At 36.8% G+C, this 24,063-nt stretch overlaps 2 protein-coding genes across 2 annotated transcripts in view; both read left to right on the plus strand.

Moving 5' to 3' along the window:
• Positions 1–7,417, plus strand: part of SERINC2 (serine incorporator 2) — a 128,854-nt gene extending 121,437 nt beyond the window's left edge. The window contains exon 10 of the mRNA XM_053707093.1: positions 2,964–7,417. Within this exon, the coding sequence (XP_053563068.1) occupies positions 2,964–3,102 (139 nt within the window). The 3' untranslated portion in view covers positions 3,103–7,417. The remainder of the gene's footprint in view (positions 1–2,963) is intronic.
• Positions 7,418–8,147: 730 nt separating this feature from the next.
• Positions 8,148–24,063, plus strand: part of HIVEP3 (HIVEP zinc finger 3) — a 609,889-nt gene continuing 593,973 nt past the window's right edge. Inside the window, exon 1 of the mRNA XM_053707095.1 lies at positions 8,148–8,354. The gene's annotated coding sequence lies outside the window, so the exon portion shown is untranslated. The remainder of the gene's footprint in view (positions 8,355–24,063) is intronic.

Here is a 24,063-nt window from a genome sequence, read left to right on the forward strand (position 1 = left end):
ATCTTCAAGATCTCAAGTCTCTCATCTTATAGGTTTAGAGTTTGAATACCTACCCTTATTTTCTCGTAAATGGACATTATTTCTATAATTTAACCTTAACTCAACATGAATTGCTTGTTAAATATCACACAGGAATTATACTAGAATAATTTACAATTTTTTATTCTATCTGAAAAAATAAATAGTTTTATGTCCCTTTAGTGTAATTGCTCACTGGCTGACAAGCAGATGCCCCACTGATGTATTGGTGAACAGTGAAACCTCACAAGCATAAAAACAAGAGATTTTATTTTTGTCCTTCAGTGCCAGAACCTCAGTTTTGCAAAAAAAAATAAAAAATTGTAATACATTTTAAAATGCTCTCTTTTAGATTGAACAAATAGTATTCCTGCTCTCATGTAGGAGAGCAATGACTTCATTCAGAATGAAGTGATTGGGTAGGATTGATATTGAGGATTTGGTTGTAGACATTTGTGATGTTTATTTGCATTACAGGGCTAGGTTGTTTGGCTTTTCCATTTATGAGTTACCTGATAAGCTTGTGTAATACCTATTGTATTTTATTGGGCTTTGTAAGATATTAATATCTATTTGTGTCAGACTCATTCCAGCAGTATTGTATGTGGAGAAAATGGAATCTGTATGTTTTTTTTTTTAATTTGTTTTTTTTTTTTAATTTATTTTTTAAAGGGAAAGTCTAGTCAAAATTATTCAGATAGGGCATGCAATTTTAAACAAATTTCCAATTTACTTTCATCTTTATATTTGCTTTGTTCTTGATATTCTTGGTTGAAAGCTAAACCTAGGTAGGCTCAAACTGATTTCTAAGCCATTGAAGGCCACCTCTTATCTCAGTGCATTTTGACACTTTTCACAGTTTGGCACTGCTAGTTCATTATGTGCCATATAGATAACATTGTTCTCACTCATGTGGAGTTATTTATGAGTCAGCACTGATTGGCTAAAATGCAAGTCTATAAAAAAAACAAACCTGAAATAAGGGGAAAGACTGCAGAGGTTTAGATACAGGTAATCGCAGGGGTAAGAAGTATCCTTTTTTTTTTTTTTTTAAACAAAACAAATTTCAAGTAGTCTGTCCCTTTTAATTTAATTTTTTTCTCTTTTTTTTTCTTGCTTCATTTATTTTCTGTTGCTAGAATAAATCAGTTGGTTATTTTTTTTTTTTACTGCAATCGTTCTCCACACAACTTCAACCTATATTCTCCTCCAAGTGTACCTAACCCTCACATGATGAAATCCATGTGACTCATTTTTGTTGGGTTAGAATCACTACATCTTTTCACTATGTAAGCCTGAGCTCATCACACGTGAACTCCTCACCTGATGCAGTTATGCACTACAAGAAGATTGTCTACTCAAGACCCCCCCACCCAATAAGATGATATCAGGATTGTTTTAAAGTCCTCGTGCACTCTGAATAGGGCTCTTCAATATCCCTTAATGCCTTGATAGAGGTGCATAGAGTTTGGGAAAATTACAGGGTTGAGGGTTTTTGTATATTTATATTTACGTATGTATGTGTATGTATGTGTATGTATGTATGTATGTATGTGTGTATATATATATATATATATATATATATATATATATATATATATATATATATATATATATATATATAATGTGTTTATATAATCTATAATTTACCACATAAGATAATTGGTGCAAGTAGGCAGATAAAAGCTTCTATCAGTTAGTATGAAGTTGGCATTTAGAATTTTGAGAAGGGAAAGTAGACTTTTTGCATTGCATGATGGGATTTAAGAGTGCATGTGTTTATCATCACGTAGGTTTTGAGTTGACAGAACCAGGCTTTTACTGTAATGATGGTTTTAAAGAACCAGCTGCTGCTATACACATTAAAGATGATTTTTCAAATAATGTTATTAACATACATTAAATGCTGATATTAAAATTGCCAATATAGCCCCTTTAGTTCTACTTATTTTTTTTATTTTTTTTTTAAACACTACTGCTATTGATGTGTTGGGTGCAGAATCTACAATAGACTTTTTTTTTTTTTAATCTATAGTGACTTGTTTAAAGGGACATTTTTTCCATGATTCAGATAGAACATACTAATTTAAACAACTTTCTATTGTTCTTCTAATATCAAATTTGCTTAATTCTCTTGGCATCCTTAATTGAGACAGCATAAATGTGCTACTGGGAGATAGCTGAACACATTGGGTGAACAATCACGAGAGGCATATATGTGGAGTCATCAATAAGCAGCTAGCTCCCATAGTGCATTGCTGCTCCTGAGCCTTCCTAGATATGCTTCAATAAAGGATACCAAGAGAGGAAACAAATTAGATAATAGAGCATACAATTTTAAACAACTTTTTAAATTTACTTCTATCTGTTTCATGAAAGAATATTGTTGGGTTTGTGTCCCTTTAAACTGATTATAAACCTTTTACAACTGGCAATAAAAGTATCTAGAACACCATCAGTTTATGCTTAAGGCCATTGTGACTATTGATTCCTATACCAATAAAGAATTGTACTTTATGAGGAGATGTACAATTAGATTTGATTATCCTATGTAAAAAGGAGAAAAAGAATGGCATGGCAGGTCAAGCCTGCCACACACAAATCATTGTCTATTCTCCATGTTTATACTAAGCCTTATTCTACATAGTTGTCTATTTACTGTATACTCACTATCAGGAAGTATAGCAGATTTACACAAAGCATTGTTTTCAATATCGGTTTGCAGATATATTTAGCATTACAACAAGCATGTTAATTATAAGTGTACATATCATTATCATTATACAGTGCAATGTGTCCATTGTTATGTAGATACTCAGCATTTTCACTGCTGGTAAAAAAACATATAAAAATAATAAATACATTGCATACTTTTGCAGAATGTGAACTTATTGTTGTATCTTATCTGCATTCCTTCATCACTTTCTTATGCATTTTATTTGTAGGCCCGGTAGCGCTGATAACGTATTGTCCAGCCCATGGTCAGCAGTTTGGGTGAAGATCTCCTCTAGTTGGGTTGGACTTCTCCTTTACCTCTGGACTCTGGTTGCTCCCCTAATTCTGTCTGACAGGGAATTCAACTAAACCTGGAGTTCATCTTCTCAAACCCCTTTTCCTTGTAAAGTCCTCATCCTCCCAACTCTCTTACACAAATGTTTGATGCAATAATTTTGTACCTGTATGTAAGTAGAAACTGTAACTCTTATACACTTGCTTAAAGGGAATCGGATTTGTTTTCTGAAGTGTAAAGCTAGGATAATTTATATAAAGGACTATAGTTACCGGCACTCCCTTTTGCATCTAATAAATGCGCACAAAGTAGAAATATCTACAGCTAACTTGTAAAAAAATTTTAAATATAATTTTTCACTCAAACCTGGAAACTCTCTATTAAAGGGACACTAAAGTCAAAATTAGGCGTTCATGATTCAAATAGAACATTCAATTTGAAACAACTTTCATATTTACTTATGTTATCTAATTTACTTTGTTTTCTTGGTATCCTTTTCTGAAAAAATACCTAGGTAGGCTCAGGAAAAGCAATGCACTAGCTGCTGATTGGTGGCTGCACATACTGTATATGCCTGTTGTGGTTGGTCATTCAATGTGTTCAGCTAGTATTACATTCATATTGATCGAAAACTCCTGTAGGAATAATATTTAAATTGCAGGTTTAGAAGGCAAATACTAAGGAATTCTGAAATATTATAACAGAAGATTCTTGGTGAAACTTGAAAGAACAGTAAACACCTTGCAATTACAAGATATTTCTGTTGTGCTGCAATAGAATAACATCAGCCAAGTCTTAACTTTTTTTTAAAAAAAAAATTACCATCCTTTTTACTACAATTATTTTTCAATAGCAAATTCTAAAGCTATACCCACCATTTGTCTTATTTGGAGGAGCCAATGTGGACTTAATTCCACAGACAACAAGGCTAGTCATTGTCATTAATTTAGTATAAAATGCATTGTTTTGCAGCAGATCTCTGATAAAGCCAATTAGGGATAGATATGTAGCATGGTTTGCATTTTAAGTTCTTAGAATTAACAATTGGTCAGTTTTCATAGCTGAATTACATGAAAAGGGGGTAAAAAAATTTGAAAATATTGCAAAGTTGTTACATTACACATAACTAAACATTTTTATATAAAAATATCAAGGTGTTTACTGTCCCTTAACCCTGCTACATATGTGTCCCTAATTGGCTTTATCAGATAATAACTGCAAACCAATACATTTTATACTAACTTTATTACCAGGTATAACCTTGATGTCTGCAAACTAAATCCCAGATTAGCTCCTCTAAATAAGGCAAATGATGCATGGAGTTTAGCTATTGAATAATTATTGTAGTAAAAAGGATGTTAATATGTTTTTTTAAATGTTTTGAGACGTGGCTGAAATGTTATTATGTAGCAACACAACAGAAATGTCTTGTAATTACAAGGTGCTTACTGTCCCTTTTTAAACGGAAATTCATAAGAAAGAGAAGTATTTAGACATAAGCATATTTTTTATTCCAAACTAAAATGTTGAGCTTCCTGGGTTTAATAACTTTGTTGTGAACCACTGATCCCAAGGGATTAGTTGCTCACTCGCTGATAAGGACAACTCCAACGCTATTGTTGGACGATAACCTGTTTCAACAATAATGAAAACAAAGCCGTTTTAAAAGCGATAGTAAACACTAAATACATTTTATAAGCATAGGTTTTAGGTTATTCTCTGCATCCCTCCAGTCATGGGTGCTGCCATGTTGAAACCTATTCTTCACTGCATTCCGATGTTGATCTGTTTGCACATGTGCAAATGTGCAACAACTCTCCTTCAGATACCTGTAGTGTAACCTAGGGTTTAAAATGGTGGTACCCATAATTATAGAGGGAGGTGCATGAAATGTGTTTAGAGCCCCTTTTAATAAGTGCAGGACATAAAAACATCAACTTCAAAAATATATATTTAAAGGGATACTAAACACATTTTTTTTTTCTTTCATGATTCAGATAAAGCATGCAATATTAAGCAACTTTCTAATTTACTCCTATTATCAATTTTTCTTCTTGCTATCTTTATTTAAAAAAAGCTGGAATGTAAAGCTTAGAAGCCAGCCCATTTTAGGTTCAGCACCCTGGATAGTGCGTGCTTATTGGTAGCTACATTTAGCAAACCAATAAGCAAGCATAACCCGGGTTCTGAACAAAAAAAGGGGTGTCTCATAAGCTTTAAATTCCTGCTTTTTAAATAAAGATAGCAAGAAAACAAATACATTGATAATAGGAGTAAATTAGAAAGTTGCTTAAAATTGCATGCTCTGTTTGATTCATGAAAGAAAATATTGTGTTTAGTATCGCTTTAACAAATACTCTTTCAGATGCAGCACAAATATTAAAAAGATACATTAAACACTAAATGCTAGACACTGATGTATTCAATTAAAAAATAAGACATTTATCGCAGGCTACACTTTGCTTTGGAGTATAATGCAATTTTTTGGTTATTGGAGTGTAATGTTTAGTCTCCATAAAGAAACTGGCACCACCATGTTGTAATATTGGTTCCCCAAGATTTTGAAAGCCTGCTATCTCCTCTGCTGAGGCCAGTTAGGGAGACTTATAAATAAGCTACTGGAGTAACAGTTATTCAGTGTTTAATATGCCCTTAATGTTTACTCATAAGCAGGGTGCATTTAAAGTTATACTAAACTACATGGGTATTAAAAAGGTAATTTACGTTGATGCACTGTACATAGGTTCACATCATAAGTTTCATAAAATGAATAGTCTATTTTTTAAGTTTAAAGGGATATGAAATAATGCTCAATTTTAATTTATTTATTTAAATAAAGTACAAGCAAAGTAAACATAAAAAGCTTAAAAAACGGCAAACCTCTTATTTGACTTGTTTTCTTGCAAAATGTGCACTTTCTCAGTATAGTCACTACATGTAGGGAGATAAGTGAGCATAACATTTTACCTTTTTTTAATTTTTTTTTATTATTAATACATATTGCAATGGTTTGCATTAAGTATAACTCACTGCTTACTACTTTATTACAGCAATAAAACAGAATGTTTCATATACCTTTGTTTTTAAGGGACATAGAACACAACATTTTCATTTCATGATTCAGATAAGAACATACAATTTTAAATAACTTTCCAACTTGCTCATCAAATGTACTTTATTCTGTTGGTATCATTTGTTGAAGGAGAAGCAATGCATTAGTGGGAGCTAACTGAACACATTGGGTGAGCCAATGACAAGAGGCGTATATGTGCATCCACAAATCAGCAGCTAGCTCCCAGTAATTGCTCCTGAGCTTACCTAGGTATGCTTTTCTACAAAGGATTCCAAGAGAATGAATCAAATTAGTTAATAGAAGTAAATTGGAAAGTTGTTTAAAACTTTTTTTTAATGTGCTATCTAAATCATAAAAGAGAAAAATTGTTGAATTTCATGTCCCTTTTAAAACTATTTTGTGCAGCCAGCCACCTCATGTAAAAGTTTTTTTTCCACAATGACAATGCTGTGGTATAGCCTATGCAAAGCTGTTCCACACGTCCCATAGCTTTCAATTAGTGTGTGTGAAGGAAGAAGCCACTAGGAGGCTGGCGGCATTAAAGGGACACTGAACCCAAATTTTTTCTTTCATGATTCAGATAGAGCTTGCAATTTTAGGCAACTTTCTAATTTACTCCTATTATCAAATGTTCTTCATTCTCTTGGTATCTTTATTTGAAAAGCAAGAATGTAAGTATAGATGCCGGCCAATTTTTGGTGAACAACCTGGGTTGTTCTTGCTGATTGGTGGATCAATGCACCCACCAATAAACAAGTGCTGTCCAGGGTCTGAACCAAATATTGTCTGGCTCCTTTAGCTTAGATGCCTTCTTTTTCAAATAAAGATAGCAAGAGAACAAAGAAAAATTTAAAATATGAGTAAATTAGAAAGTTGCTTAAAATTGCACGCTCTATCTGAATCACCAACGAAAGACATTTGGGTTCAGTGTCCCTTTTAATTGAGGTAGGATTTAAACTTAAAAAATATATACTTTTCTAGAGCACTTATTTCAACAATGCTTGTCAAAACTGTCATTAAGACATTATCTCAACTGTAAATGCACTCTTTCCCACTAAAGATAGTTTACTATCACTTTTTAAGCCATGAGTAGTGCTACCAAAAAGGTTTACTAGAACAGTAGCTATGTTTGAGCCTCTACTTTCCTCTTGTTTTCTGTGTTTTGTGCCTTATTTGTAGTTAATAATCCCAATGTGCCTTTTTTATTTTACAAAGGTCAAAAGTAAGTCATATTTTTCTGCTTATACCTTTTGTATTATATTTTTATACGGTTTTGCATATCTGTAACATGATGAATAAATTGACTTAAAACACAACGTGAAGTAGCATTATTTTACAGTTTTATATTATAGATTTGTAAATTTTAGCATCCTGAAAGTATTTGATCTGCTTATTTTTATTGCCAGTAGATGGAGGTACAAGCCTTACCACTATTGAAATGGGGCAACAAAAATATAAATAAAAACGAAGTACCAACTAGCTGTCAATTTCTTTAATATGCAGTATGTTAACGTGCCCACTAGATGGAAGCAACACAGGTGTCGAGTTTGTCGGCATTGGGTATCCATACAAAACAGGACGGTCATTCCAGGTCAGTGCTGTGTTAAGCGAGGTGAGCAACATGTCACTGTCAGTAGGTCACTTGTGAGAGCATTTAACTACTTTACGGTTGACGCTAAGGTTAATAAATTTTTATCCTACTGAAAAGACTATTGCGTCTATGCTACACAACAAAAGGTAGCAGGGATATAGTTTTACAGGTGTATATAAAAAATATACAACAATTATCGGTGGTAAGGTACTTCCTTTCCCTTGTTTTGAATTAGGCTCCCCAGACTTCTTACACTAGGAGTATATGGCTATACCACCGTTTGCTAGTGGCACACAACCGTGTCACCTCTTTTAAGTATGAGCGCGCCTAGGCCTAGACCTCAGCAGCAGGGGGCGGGCAATACCATCCCATTAGATAGGGAAGCTTGTTTCCAGCCCCTCCTTTCCCCCTGCCTCCCTAGTGGGCGCGGCCATCTTTTAGCTGACAGGAGCGGAGGGCGGGTCGTACCACTTCCCCTGAAAGGGGTGTTCCGCATCGGTCGGGGTTGCCGGGGCTGATCTGTGAAGTGGAGATGTAATGAGGCGATATGACAGCCCCGGCTATCCGTCCTCCTCTTTCCGGGGCTGCTTGGGGAACAGCGACCGCTGCATGGCCGTGACGTCACTGAACCGCAGGGCCTAGGGCATATGACGTCATTTGAGGTGAGCGCTGGCGACTATGTAAATACATGCATGCTGTAACGTGTAAACTGTTCCTCTAGTTATCGCATGTATACTGAGCTATATTAACATATGCCTTTTTGTTTATACCAAATAGCACGAACAATAATAATGTGTATACACACGCGCATACACTTCGCAACATAGTTTCATTTGCTCTGGCATATGTGCACTTATAATACCCCGTGATCAATGTGTTTACGTATATGATTGCACATTTTGTCCGTATTTTAACATGCTGGCTTTATATCATAACTGTACAATCTATATACCTGACAGTTATTCCTGTAATCTGTTAGGATGCGCTTTCTATTGTGGATAAATAGTCATTGCTTGTACAGTATACAATATTTCTAGTGTATCTTAGTGTTACAAAGAGGCACTGGTACAACTGTACTGACCATTCTACTTGAAAGGGACACAACAGTGTAATTCCAATGTGATTAGAAGCAATCTTTGCTTTGTACTGTTGGAAAAATGCTTCTGTCAAGTTGCCTTTGCTTTTGTGATAACTTCTACCATGCATGAGACTCATGACACTAGTACAGTGCAGTCAGATGCTGCATATGCACCTGGAAGCATGCATGGAATCCAAATGTTTGTGCACAAACCTATAGTAAATTGTTCTCATGCATGTTTTTTTTTTTTTTTTTAAAAAATATGTATATGCATTTTTTTGCTTTAAAAGAAATACTTCTAATAATAATTAAAATTCAGTCTTGTGCATATCAAATTCTTTTTGAGTGGCCTTCTTTTAAAATGCTTCTCTGTAATGGCTGAGCAAATTTGGCTGAAATTGTCATTATGCCAGAGACTGGCACGTAGTATACATTATATAAAAACAGAACAAATTTACTTCCAATTTGCTTCATTATGATGTGAAAATATGACAATATGATTTTTTAAATTTAGAAAATACTGCATAAATCCTTAAAGGGACACTAAACCCATTTTTTCTTTCATAATTCAGATAGAGCGTGCAATTTTAAGCAACATTCTAATTTACTCCTATCATCAATTTTTATTTATTCTCTTGGTATCTTTACTTGCAAAGCAGGATGAAAGCTTTGGAACCAGGCTCATTTTTGGTTCAGCACCTGGGTAGCTCTTGCTGATTGGTGGTTAAATGAAATAAAAATGGTCTGGCTTACATTCCTGATTTTTCAAACAAAGATACCAAGAGAACAAAGAAAATTTGATAATAGGAGTAAATTAGAAAGTTGCTTAAAAGTGCATGCTCTTTCTGAATCATAACAAAAAAAAAAAGGGTTTAGTATCCCTTTAAAGAGACACAATATCCACTTGAAAGTGATGTAGTATAGCTGTAAAAAGTTGACTAGAAAATATTGCCTGAACATCTCTATGTAAAAAAGGAAGATATTTTGTCTCAAAATGTCTTAAGTATTCACACCCTACTGTAAAGGACTTTCAGTAGCAAATCAGTATGCATGTCCCGCTACTTGCAAGGGAGCGTACCTCATGCACACTCATGTTATTTCTCTATTCAGTTTAAAGGGGCATTATTCACTAGATTTTTCTTTGCATAAATGTTTTGTAGATGATCCATTTATATAGCCCATCCGGGTGTGTTTTTGTAAAAATGTATAGTTTGCTTATTTTTAAATAACATTGCTGATTTTCAGACAGGCAGCTTTTCTCCTAACCAAGCCCCAAAGATTTAGATGTATACTGATGTATACAGACTTCAGACTGCTTCTGTTTGTATATTGGGTCTTTTCATATGCAGGGGATGGGGGTGGTTCTGCTATCAGGCTTATCTCATTAACAGTGTTAAATTGGGAGCTTCTAAGTAAGTTTTTAAAAGGTTTTACACTTGATTTTTATATCCTTATCTGTGCATGTTTATCTTTATAGTAGTGTATATTACCTGCAGTTGAATGAAAATTGGTGTATACTGCCCCTTGAAAGAAGTTTACTATGAAATTTCATGAGATCACAGTAAAACTCTTTTCAGCGCTGCTGATGCGGATTGGCTGCTGTTCATTTATTACTTTTTTTTTTCTTTCTTACCTGCAGCTGGTCAGTAAGTGACATTATTTATTTTATAGAATACTTACTCTGGTGTGCTGAGGAAATTATGAGGTAAAATATCTTCCTTTTTTACATAGATATGTTCAGGTGATATTTTTACACATTTTACAGTTATGCTGCATCACTGTCAAGGGATTTAGCATATAAGTATTATGTTCCTTTAAATACTTTGAGATGGCACTATAATATATGATATATATATATATATATATATGTGTATGTATGTATATATATATATATATATATACTTTAATTTTTTTGTCCCCTTTTCCTGTAATTCCATTCTGAAATTGTGAGTGTTTCAGTTCCTGTTAGAAGTGGAACTGCAGAACACGGTTATATTCCACACAGCCATTGGCTCCACATTCTAGTGACCAATTTATAAATGTACCTTATTGGCCACATAAGAAACGTAACCTAAGTTACAACATGGCAGCTATCTTTGTTTTATAGAAACTAGAATTTTACACTTATTCTGTCAATATTTAAACAGCTATGAAACTTTAAAAATATCTCTACATGTTATTATATCAGACTAATAATTTATTTGACTGCATCATTCTATCTAGCATGTATTTAGTGTCTCTTTTTTTTTTTTTTTTTTTTTTATTTTTTTATATATAAAGTTTTTATTGAACAGGTTCATAAAACATGACATAAGATACACAGTACAAAGTATAATAGTGTGCTATTAAATTCCATCTGATTGCTATTACAGGTTATGAACATGCAGCTTCTGCTGTGTATCCGTAAGGACAAGAAAAAAGAGAAAAGAAAATCTATTATATATAAACCGCATAGGCCTCTAAATAGGCCAACTTTAGCATCTTGTCCAGTTATATTTGAGGGAACCTTTTTCAAAATAATTAAATAAGAGAAAAAAAAAAAAAGAAAGAGGGGGAGGAAGGGGAAGAAAAGGGGAAGAAGAAAAAAGAAAAAAGAAAGAAGAGAAAAGGAAGAGGATAACCGTAGTGATGTAGAAGGGGTGAAGCAGTAGAGGGGAGAGAAAGAGGAGAAACATTGGAGGTAGTATAAGAAGAAGAGGGGAAATCCAGAAGAGTGGGTAATGAAGTAATCTCTCCAATATCACCTGTCCCATAGCATAATGTAACATCATTGGTCAGAAGCTCGAGTAAGGTCGAAATTATGTTGGTACCTGCAGTGATTCCCAATAAAGTTTTATATTTAAAAACATGTCATGTCTATTTCGTTTAAGATAAGAGTATTCTTCCAAAAGAATAAGTTCTTGTGTTCTAGCTGCCCACTCCGTAATTGTTGGGACATTTTGGGATTTCCATTTTCTGGCAATTAGGGATTTTGCTCCATTTACGCAAATTTGAAGAAGGGAAAGTCTAAGTTTACAGGAGATCCTAGGCCTAGCGTTAAACAGTATGATCATTGGGTTAAAATTAAATGTAGTACCTAGTAGCGGGTGTAATATCTTTTCTAAGGAGTCCCAAAAGGTCCGCAGGCTAGGGCACGACCACCATATGTGCGATAAAGTTCCCTCACCCCCACACCCCCTCCAGCACAGAGAAGAAACCCCAGGGTATATCATTTTCAGTCTGACTGGTGTCATATACCACCTTGAAAGAATTTTATAGTTCATTTCGAGGATCTGGGAAGAAGACGACGTTTTGCCAGTAAATTCAAACAATTTATACCAGTAATCCGGTGTAATGTCTTGGTGCAATTCTTCCTGCCAGGATTGAGTGTATGTCGGTAATGTTCTATGTACACAATGATCTATAATTCGCCTCGACATAGCAAGAGTTCCTCTTGAGGTAATGGCAGCTCTGCAAAGCGTTTCAAATGGGGTGAGAGAGCGTGTAAGCTGAGAGCTATGTGGGGAAACTCGCAACAGATTTTGCAATTGGGAGTATTTCAACCAGTTAGTAAATGTACCTTCCAGAACTTCAGATAAGTCTTGTCTCGGCCTAAGTTTCCCCTGGGAAAGAAAATCCACCAGTGGAGATGAAAACCCCAACTCTTTATAGTGTATGTCCCCCGTTGAGAGATGGATGCCTAATAGTAATTCAGTGTTTTGGAAAATTGGTGTCATGGGCGAGTGGGGTGTGGATATGCCTTTTATATGGGTAATTATTGTATCCCAGGTACGAAAGATGTGTCTATACAGAGGGGATGATCTAGCTCTAGTTGGGCGATATTTATCCTGCAGCCAGCAAATTGGGCCTACTTTGGGAGTTTTCAGGATATGCGTGTCTAGGGGGATCCATGCCTTGTCTTGAGAGCTATTGTGCCAATTTAGTATACGTTGTAGTACGTTAGCCTGATAATATCGGAGTATATGGGGAGTACCCAACCCACCATCTCTCCTAGATCTATATAAATTTTGCCTAGCCACTCTCGGTTTTTGTCCTCCCCATATAAAATCGTTGAGGATAGATTGGAGCTGTTGGAGAAAGGTATTGGGGAGATGGATAGGGATAGTCTGCAATAAATAAAGTATTCGAGGCAACAATGACATTTTCGTGATTTGGTTTCTGCCCCACCAAGAGAAATATTTATTTCGCCAAGATTGGCAGTCCCTCGATATTTCTTGTAAGAGCGGTGTGTAATTGGATTTAAATAGGGATGTCAGTCGTGGTGTGACGTTAATACCTAAATATCTGATGTGATCACTGTTTAATTGATATGGACAGACCTGTGCCAGATTTGAAAACTTATGGGCGTTCATTGTAATATTTAGAATGTTAGATTTCTGGTTATTAATCAGGAAGTGGGAGAGGCTCCCAAAACGGCGAAATTCGGTCAATACGGCCGGTAGAGATATACTAGGATTAGATAAAGACAACAGTATGTCATCAGCATATAAGCTTATTTTATAATTGTTGGGGCCTACGGCTATCCCAGTGATGTTAGTATTTAGCCTAATGTGGGATGCTAGGGGTTCCATTGCAATGGCAAATAATAGCGGGGACAGTGGGCACCCCTGCCGCGTACCATTATTTATTTGAAAAGACTCTGACAAAATGCTATTTACCCTGATTCTAGCTGTGGGATTACTATATAGACTGAATATCCTGTTAATCAATTTATCTCCAAACCCATATCCAGTCAACACCGAGCGAAGGTATACCCAGTTCATCCTATCAAACGCTTTTTCCGCGTCGGTTGAGGCCAGGACCATCTCAATATTAGAGGTTGTAGCAAAATCGATCAAATGGAGCGTCCTAATTGTATTATCCCTGGCCTCCCGACGCGGAATAAAGCCCGCCTGGTCTGTGTGGATAATATGAGGCAACAACGTACTAAGTCTAGTTGCCAATATCTTGGCATATATTTTAGCGTCCGTATTTATGAGGGATATAGGCCTGTAGCTGCCTGGTTCAAGTGGAGACTTCCCTGTTTTATGAATTAATGTAATGTGGGCCGATAAAAAATCTGTGGAAAAAGATCCGTGTTCGTCTATTGAATTAAATAGTCTAAGCAAGTGTGGCAGTAATATATTTTTAAATGTTTTGTAATACAAATTGGAAAAACCGTCGGGTCCCGGGCTTTTTTGCGTTGGGAGAGATTCAATGGCCTTTATGATTTCCAAAGGGGCAATGGGTTCATCTAAGCTTGCGGCCTCCTCCTTCGAAATCTTAATTAAGTCAGCCTCCCTAACATATGTATTCATATCGATAGTCTCTTCGGGGGAGTCTATTGGTGGTAAATTATATAGTTTACTGTAGTAGTCATGAAATGTTGAGGCAATTGACTTACTATCTTGTATCTCCTCACGATCTACGTTATATAGTTTTTGGACATAGGAGTTAAGCGTTCTTTGGCGTAAAGCTCTGGCTAATAGCCTTCCGGCTTTGTTTCCTTCTGAGAAATATAATCTCTTTAGATAAAAGGCTTGTCTTTGGGCCTCTTTTTGTAACTGGGTATTAAACTTATTTCTTGCAAGGGCAAGGTCTCGATTTATGATGGGATCTAAAGGGTGCTGGAAATGGGCGTGCTCAAGGGTCGATAATTGGTGTTCAAGCGTGCTATAGTCTGACTTCCTACGCTTAGTAAGAAATGCTTTGTGTTTGAGAAAAATGCCCCTTATTACCGCCTTGTGTGCATCCCATAGGATACTGGGAGTGATAGAATCAGTCATGTTTATTCTAAAATACTCATTCAGGGCTTTAGAGATTTGTTCTATAAATATTGGATCTTTTAAAAGTGTTTCATCCAGTCTCCAGATGTATTGGGAGAGTGGAGCCGAGGGCCAAACAACGGTGAGCGTGACCATAGAATGGTCCGACCAGGGAGTTAGGGAAATAGTGGTGGAGTCTATAATGTGTAAGCTAAGTTGGTTTACTAAAATGTAATCTATTCTAGACCAGGACCTATTCGGGTGCGAGTAAAATGTGAACTCTTTCTTCTGGGGATGTTGCAACCTCCACACGTCTACTAGGGAGTGGGCTGATAAATTGGTATTAATGCTTTGTAATGTGGATATGGGGATCCCACTCCGTCCGTGAGAGCAGTCGAGCAAAGGTGACAGAGCTACATTAAAGTCGCCTGCGTAGATAACAATTCCCCTAGTAGTAGGCAAGTATCTGTCCAAGGTCTGCCTAAAAAACTTAGCTTGTGCTCTATTGGGGGCATACACATTCACCAGTGTAACCGGTTGATTATATAGAGTTCCCTGTAAGATAAGAAGTCTACCCTCTTTATCCTGTTGTTTGGCAGTTAGTTGAAACGGTAATCTCCTATTTAAGAGAATGCCTACTCCATTTGTTTTACTGTCGTTATGAGAGAAATAGCCAAGAGGGTATGTGCTGGAGGAGAGTGCGGGAGCCCCCTCGCGACTAAAGTGTGTCTCCTGAATAAAGATAATGTCGCCCCCCAGCCTGCGAAACCAGTTCAGGGCTACTGACCTTTTTGTTGGAGAATTAAGGCCTTTGACGTTTTGGGAAAAAATTTTTAGTTTAGGGAGGGACATAATAATCTAAGGGTCTGAGCAGCATAGAGGAGCTAAAATTTACTGGAATTAAAGGGTGTACCTGCATGTCTATAGATTCCCATCTCTGGGATGAGGGGTACTTACTGTGTAACCGAGCTTCTGGTGGCCAAAAATGATGTGCATGAATGGTACATATAATGCTACAGATAATACAGAGATTGGTATGTCGGAAGATCCTCTGGGGGTAGAGAAAAAGGTGATTATTGAGAGAAAGAGAGAGAAGAAGAGGGAGAAAAAGTAAATAAATAACAAAAAACAAAGACATTACAGCAAAATACAAACCTAACCTACCTACAGCAATTGAAAAATGGCTCAAAAACATTGAGCTATAGGTCAGGGCTAATACTATTCTGTTCTAAATTCAAATATATAGGAGAACATAACATTCTTAACTAATATAATCTCCATCCTCTTAAATCTTACTGCCACCTAACAGTGCAGATCTAAAATTAAAAGTGTAAGATAACTAAACTAAACAATGTAAAAATAAAAGTAAAACTGCAATAAACATCACTTTGTGGTCAACTAGCAATGCTAGATGGAGATGGCTAGAGGGTATTGGGTCATCATACCACCTTAGCAAAAAAAAAAGAAAAAAAAAAGGTATTTTCTGGCTTATAAGGCTGTGTCCATCTATTCTAAAGTACTATTACCACATAGTCGTCCACATATAGGAAATACTGTTCAAAGGTAGGTCGCCCCCTGTGGAGCATCAAGATGAGGTAGAAAAGGAAACACCTTTCTAGAAGTAAAGTGGTGGAAAAAGTTCAGATAAATACTAAAGGACCTCAGGTAGGTGTTTGTTGAGCATCATCTTGGCCTGAGAAGGGGGTAGCAACAGTCTTGTCTTTTCTCAATCTTTTCCGGTTGACTGTGGTCCAGCCCAATCTTTGGGGTCTGGGGGTATGGGTGTCTTGTGGATCCTGATCAGGCTTGGATTCATTAAGTTTGGGAGGGGTAGGTAGAGGTATGTTCAATTGTTTACAGAAAGGTTCAATATCTTCCAGCGATCTATAGGTGAATGTCTGTGAGCCCCGAATCACCCTAAGGCAAAACGGGAAACCCCATCTATAAGGTATCTTCAGTGTTTGTAGATGTTGTGTTAAGTACCTGGCCTCTCTCCTTTTACCAAGTGTGATAGGGCTTACATCTGCGTATACCTGTAGATGACTATCTTCAAAGCAGATATTCTGTTTTTTCCGAGCTGCAGTGAGGACCAGTTCCTTGTCTTTGAAGAGTTGAAATTTTAAAATCACATCTCTTGGCGGATCCGTAGGTTTCGGGGGTGGTCTGAGTGCCCTATGGGCCCTATCTAGTGGGATAGAAGGTAGTTCAGATTCATCAGTAATATGCTGAAAGATTTTTTGCAGGTAATCCTCAAGTTGAGGGGGGAGGATAGTCTCTGGGATACCCCTAATCCTAAGGTTTTGACGTCGCCCCCTATTGTCCAGATCTTCTACATGGGTTTGGAGGTTGTCTATAGTGACACTCTGTTGATACGCCTGTCTGGAAAGTAATTCAAGCTCTGAGTTGATGTGGTCAGATCCTTCCTCCAAGTATTCCATTCTATCCCCTAGATCATTAATGTCCTTCCTGACCTCTTTAAGGCCATCCTTGATGAGTTGACTGACCTGTGATAGCAGTGCAGCAAAGTCATCTTTGGTGGGTAAAAAATTTAAATCTGCCCTTGTGAGTGGTCTGGTGTTCCTAGAGGACATTTGAGATTGTATTGATTCATCAGAGTCACTCATGTTATCTTGCATTTCAGCTGCCGGCCCAGGGGTGGCTTCTAAGGGCTTAAAAAATTCTTTTAGCATAGATGGGTTTTGCATGTTTTTTAGGCTCTTACTGCCTTTAGGTGCTTTTTTCTGTCCTTTAACAGACATCTTGCAGCGTCTGGAGTAGGTGTTAAAGGTCTATTAACTCAGATTGGACTCTCTCTTATTCTCTAGACCAGATGTAGACAGAGGTTTAAGAAACCACAGTTTGAATAAATATTGGCGTGATCACCCACCATTAGGTTATATCTAGAAATTTCTTAGTCGGGTTCCCCGCTATCAGTGTACATGGCAGAGACTCGTGGCGTTAAATCACAATGTGTGCTGTTCTTGGCCTGTTAGTATGTGATGCGGCATAATTACTTAGCGTGTAGCATATTCAGAAAAGTGATCTAGCTCGCTCATGGCTTATTCTCAGTTTGTCCCAAAATATCATGCCTCCGCTCTCAGTGGCTGGCCAAGTTCATAGTGTGCCACAGTGGTGATGAGGCCTTGCTGTAATGTGGGACATCGGGGAGGGCAGGCCCTAATGGCGCACTACTCACTGTCTCCGACGGCGGTTCTCCTACTTGTGCTGGGCCGGTTCAGGTCTGGAACATCTTTCCCGATCTACTCCAGGGAGGTATAGCGGCGGGTATGAGTTGCGATGTGTCGCCTCACAGCCTGCAAAACAGGCCTCCGTAGTGTCCAGATATGGCGGCGGTTAACCTCCGATATGTTGTGGTGCGGTGCTGCTTTTCAATGCTGGATAAAGCACCAGGGCACTGTTGAATAGCTGACCTGTAGGTCGATGTGGAGATAGATCAGCTTTTTATGCTCCTAAATAGGCTTTTTAGCCCTGACAGACACGGAGCTCACTCATGTGCGTCCTCCATGATGAGCTGCTAGCTCCGCCTCCGTATTTAGTGTCTCTTTTAACAAGTTTGGCATGAATAATAATTTCATGGTGGGTTAAGAATGCATGTTGAAAATACTCTGTATGGTTATGATGCAAAAATAAAGTATAGCATGTTGGCAAGGGATACTAATGCTATAATATGTCTGAAACAAAGCAAAGGGGATAAAAGCAAAGCTAAAGTTCCTTTTGGGAGCTGCAACATTTTAACTGCAGCACTTAGACTTCTTGAGCAAGAAGCAGATAATCAGTTCAGAGTGGGATACACATGTAGCCAACAAACATTAAACTTTCATAAGCCAGATCGTGTATGCAATTTTAGAAGACTTTTCACTTATCAAATTTACTTTGATAGTGTTTGTATATTAAAAATATATCTAGTATGTAAATGAATCCATAAATGAATAACAACACCTTTTCCTGACTCTAACTCAGAAAAGGGGGTTAAGCCTTTTGTCATCCAGTAGCTCCCTTCAGTGATTGATCAGGTACTCAGCAAGTGCCAGATGTCCATGGTGGTTGCAGATTGTTATGTTGCCCTTGAAGTTATCTTGCGACTGCCTGCAACTTTGTAAAGATGGTAGAAACTGCACTTTTTCTAGCATTTGTCTTGGACATCTCCACAGTTCTCAACATATACTTTCTAGATAAATTTCCTCTTCTTGGCTTTGTCAGCCATGTACAAAGTGTAGGTAGAGTGTGCTGCCTTACGATTGTGCAAAGTTCAAGAAAGGCTGCTTTTGGATGTTCCAGCACCTTGGCAGAAAGGCCTGTTAGCGGGCACCATGTTTGAGATAAGATTCGAGACCTGAAAAGCCAGTACTAGGACTATGCAGCTTAGTCGGAACTCGAAAGCCTACTAAATGTAACCCTTTATGTACATAATATTAGTTGTCCTGTGGTGTAGCTGGGAGATTCATTGTTGCTCACACCCTTGCTATGTTTCTTTCTCTTCTGAAAACCTGGCCATGCATGGGGCACCATGTACATGATATAAGGTGAAATTTATAGAGCTCTAGAAGGCTGAAGATAATGTGCCCTTTCTAGGGGCACTAACACACAGACATAATTGCAATCACGGTGGATTTGATTTTAATTAAAATTGATTTAAATCATGATTTAAATCACTAGCAGCAAGACTCGATTTACATCAATTTAAATCATGGTTTTCTACATAAAGGTTTCATTTTAATAATAATTATTATAATTAATAATTCAGATTATTTTTCCAGTTATATCAGAAAATACTGATCTAGTTATATACCATTAGAAATACATAGATCATTAAAATGAATACAATTATTGGGAGGTGAACTATCTCCAGTTTAAAAGGTTCATATTTGATCAACTTTTAAGCTGTACTTTATTAGAAGGAGAAAAAAATATTAGGGGACACTGAGCTCAAATTTTCCTTTCGTGATTCAGATAAAGCATGCAATTTTAAGCAACTTTGTAATGTACTCCTATTATCAAATTTTCTTTATTCTCTTTGTATGTTTATTTGAAAAGCAAGAATGTAAGTTTAGATGCCGACCCATTTTTGGTGAACAACCTGGGTTGTCCTTGCTGATTGGACAGCACCAATAAACAAGTGCTGTCCATGGTACTGAACCAAAAATGTGCTGGCTCCTTAGCATAGATGCCTTCTTTTTCAAATAAAGATAGAAAGAGAATGAAGAAAAATTGATAATAGGAGTAAATTAGAAAGTTGCTTAAAATTGCTGCTCTATCTGAATCATAAAAGACAAAAATTGGGTTCAGTTCTCCTTTAATAATAACAATTTAAATAACAATTTAACTAAAACCATAACATTTTATTTTTACTGCTTGCCCTATCCATCCTCACACTTAGGTCCTACTGCAGATCTATTCCACTCCAAACACTCTCTTCTATTCATTGAGTTTCTTATTAGTATGAGTTGATTCTGTGTACATATATTTGCAGGGTAGCAATGACATTAAAGGGGCAGTAAAGTCAAAATTAAACTTTTTATGATTCAGATAGAAAATGCAATGTTAAACAACTTTCCAATTTTTACTTCTATTATCACATTTGCTTTGTTTTCTTGGTATTCATTGTTGAAAAGGATACAAAGGTAGGCTCAGAAACAATGCACTACTGTGAGCTAGCTACCTGCCACTGGCTCACCCAATGTGTGCACCTATCTCCCAGTAGTGCATTGCTCTCCTTTAACAGAGGATGTAGAGAAAGAGAAGCACATTTAATAAAATAAGTACATTTGAAATCTGAAAATTGTATGCTCCATCTGAATCATGAAAGAAAAACTGTTAGGGTTATGTCCCTTTTAGGGTCTATTTCTCAACTTTTATGTTTAGTTTATAACATTTTTGCTTTGAAGAATAGCAATGTTATTTTTTGCAGACACAAATTCAAAGTTTTGAGAACTACAAAACCAAGAATATATGATCTCCTCTTCTAGACAGAAAACATGCCAAAAATAATCTTACAGAAACCTCTGGGTGAAGATGACATTGTGAATGGATTAATGACATTTAATTTACCAAAAAAATTAAGCAGTACACCTACAAAATTAAACTCTAATCCTTATTACATGATGCACAACCTTTGGATTATATTGTTTCTTAAACAGAAACTATATTTAGATTTTATTTTACAAAAAAATCCAGTTTAAATAAAAAGCAAAAAAAAAAACCAATTTATTTAAATATGATTTTTTTTTTTTATTTAAAAATAAAATAAAATAATTTTTTATCCACCCTGATTGCAGTGAATAATGTCTCCTCTCTCTTTCCCTCCAGTAGCACACATTGCTGATTAACCCTTTGGTGTCAAGTAGCACTCCTTGTTGAGCTATTACATTCACTCATTTATAGAGCTGCAACAACTAATCAATATAATTGATTATTAAAATAGTAATCATAATCGATTAGTTGGTCTGCGATTAGTTGGTTTGCACACAGCACTAGCTGCTTCACTTTGAGCTCTTGCAGATGGTATTGTGTTTTATGGTTATGTCCTTAGCCTATGGAACGTCTACAGACCTTTACTTTTCACTTTTTCAGGACAGTATAAGTTTCTTTTTAAGTTTATAACTACTCCTGGCTTATGTGCAGCCCAGAAATAATAGGAGTTATCATTTGGATTGTGTATATTAAATCGTGGGATTTGGGACTATGCTTTGCATGATAAAGTGCCAAGCTTGTTATTTACACTTAGCCCTAGATTGATGGGAGTTGTTATATGAATTGGTGTGCACTATTATCTATCTATCTATCTTATATATATATATATATATATATATGTGTGTGTGTGTGTAAAGGCTTTGTCCTGTTATTGATATATAGTCCTTAGCACTTTTGACTTTTTTAAAATTGTTTTTTTTTTTTTTTTTTTTTTTTTTAATAAATTGCGATATTTACCAGATTCAACCTCTAAGTATATATTTGTTATTTTAAGAGCAGACTAGATATTTTTCCCTAACCTTATAGCTGGTTATTTACCATTGCACATAGATATTAACCCCTTAAAGCGACAGTCTAGTCAAAACTAAACTTTCATGATTCAGATAGGGCATGCAATTTTAAACAACTTTCCTATTTACTTTTATCATCAAATTTGCTTTGTTCCCTTGGTGGTATTTTTGAAAAGCTAAACCTAGCTAGGCTCAAACTGATTTCTAAACAGTTGAAAACCGCCTCCTAGCTCAGAGCATTTTGAAAGTTTTTCACAGTTAGACTGTGCTAGTTCACATGTGTCATATAGATAACATTGTGCTCACTCCCGTGAAGTTATTTAGGAGTCTTCACTGATTGACTACACTGCATGTCTGTCAAAGGCACTTAGATAAGGAGGCTGTCTGCAAAGGCTTAGATACAAGGTAGTCACAGAGGTAAAAAGTGTATTAATATAACTGTGTTGGTTATGCAAAAACGGGGAATGGGTAATAAAGGGATTATCTATCATTTTAAATAAGAACATTTTTGGTGTAGACTGTCCCTTTAAGGACACGGCCATTTTTCAATTTCTTTCCCTGAAGGACCAGGGCTATTTTTAAATTTCTGCGGTGTTTGTGTTTAGCTGTAATTTTCCTCTTACTCATTTACTGTACCCACACATATTATATACCGTTTTTCTCGCCATTAAATGGACTTTCTAAAGATGCCATTATTTTCATCATATCTTATCATTTACTTTAAAAAAATGATAAAATATTAGGAAAAAATGGAAAAAAACACACTTTTTCTAACTTTGACCCCCACAATCTGTTACACATCTACAACCACCAAAAAACACCCATGCTAAATAGTTTCTAAATTTTGTCCTGAGTTTAGAAATACCCAATGTTTACATGTTCTTTGTTTTTTTTTTGCAAGTTATAGGGCCATAAATACAAGTAGCACTTTGCTATTTCCAAACCATTTTTTTTTCAAAATTAGCGCTAGTTACATTGGGACACTGATATCTGTCAGGAATCCCTGATTAACCCTTGACATGTATATATTTTTTTTTAGAAGACATCCCAAAGTATTTATCTAGGTCCATTTTGGTATATTTCATGCCACCATTTCACCACCAAATGCAATCAAATAAAAAAATTGTTCACTTTTCCCAAATATTTTCCCAAACTTTAGGTTTCTCACTGAAATTATTTAGAAACAACTTGTGCAATTATGGCATAAATGGTTGTAAATGCTTCTCTGGGATCCCCTTTGTTCAAAAATAGCAGAAATATATGACTTTGGCGTTGCTTTTTGGTAATTAGAAGGCCGCTAAATGCCACTGCGCATCACACGTGTATTATGCCCAGCAGTGAAGGGGTTAATTTGGGAGCCTGTAGGGAGCATCTAGGGTTAATTTTAGCTTTAGTGTAGTGTAGTAGACAACCCCAAGTATTGATCTAGGCCCATCTTGGTATATTTCATGCTACCATTTCACCGCTAAATGCGATCAAATTAAAAAAAACGTAAAATTTTTCACAATTTTAGGTTTCTCACTGAAATTATTTACAAACAACTTTTGCAAGTATGGCATAAATGATTGTAAATGCTTCTCTGGGATCCCCTTTGTTCAGAAATAGCAGACATATATGGCTTTGGCGTTGCTTTTTGGTAATTATAAGGCCGCTAAATGCCGCTGCGCACCACACGTGTATTATGCCCAGCAGTGCAGGGGTTAATTAGGTCATTTGTAGGGAGCTTGCAGGGTTAATTTTAGCTTTAGCGTAGAGATCAGCCTCCCACCTGACACATCACACCCCAGGATCCCTCCCAAATAGCTCTCTTTCCTCCCCCATCCCACAATTGTCCCCGCCATCTTAAGTACTGGCAGAAAGTCTGCCAGTACTAAAATAAAAGGTATATTTAAAAATTTTTTAAAAATTGTAAAGCATATTTACATATGCAGCTGTGTAGGATCCCCCCTTAGCCCCCAACCTCCCTGATCCCCCCCCCCAAACAGCTCTCTAACCCTCCACCTCTACCTTACTGGGAGCCATCTTGGGTACTGGCAGTTGTCTGCCAGTACCCTATTTGCAAATACAAATGGGTTTTTTAAATTTTTTTCCCATTTTTTCTGTAGTGTAGCTTATCCCCCACCCGCTCCCAGATCCCTTAGATTTATTTTTGTTGGGGATTGTATCCCCCCTTACTGCTAGTCTTATATAATTATTTTGCTGTAGTGTAGCGGTTCCCACCCGCTCCCTCCTAGTGCACGCGCCCACCCACCGGCCCCCGTGCACGCGCGCGCTCCCGTGCGTGCGCCCAACAACCCCACCCCCGATCCCGCCCCCCTCTCCCTTCAATTTGTCACCGATGGCCGCCCACCCGCCTCCCACGGTCAGCTCCCACCCACCAACGATTGCGGCCGTCGATGCCGGTGCAGAGAGGGCCACAGAGTGGCTCTCTCTGCATCGGATGGGGGAAAAATGTTATTGCAGGATGCCTCGATATCGAGGCATCACTGCAATAACCGTAAAGCGGCTGGAAGCGATCAGGATCGCTTCCAGCCGCTTTAATCCCCAA

The sequence above is a fragment of the Bombina bombina genome, chromosome 3 (genome assembly GCF_027579735.1).
Source record: "Bombina bombina isolate aBomBom1 chromosome 3, aBomBom1.pri, whole genome shotgun sequence".
In the NCBI taxonomy this organism is placed as follows: domain Eukaryota; kingdom Metazoa; phylum Chordata; class Amphibia; order Anura; family Bombinatoridae; genus Bombina; species Bombina bombina.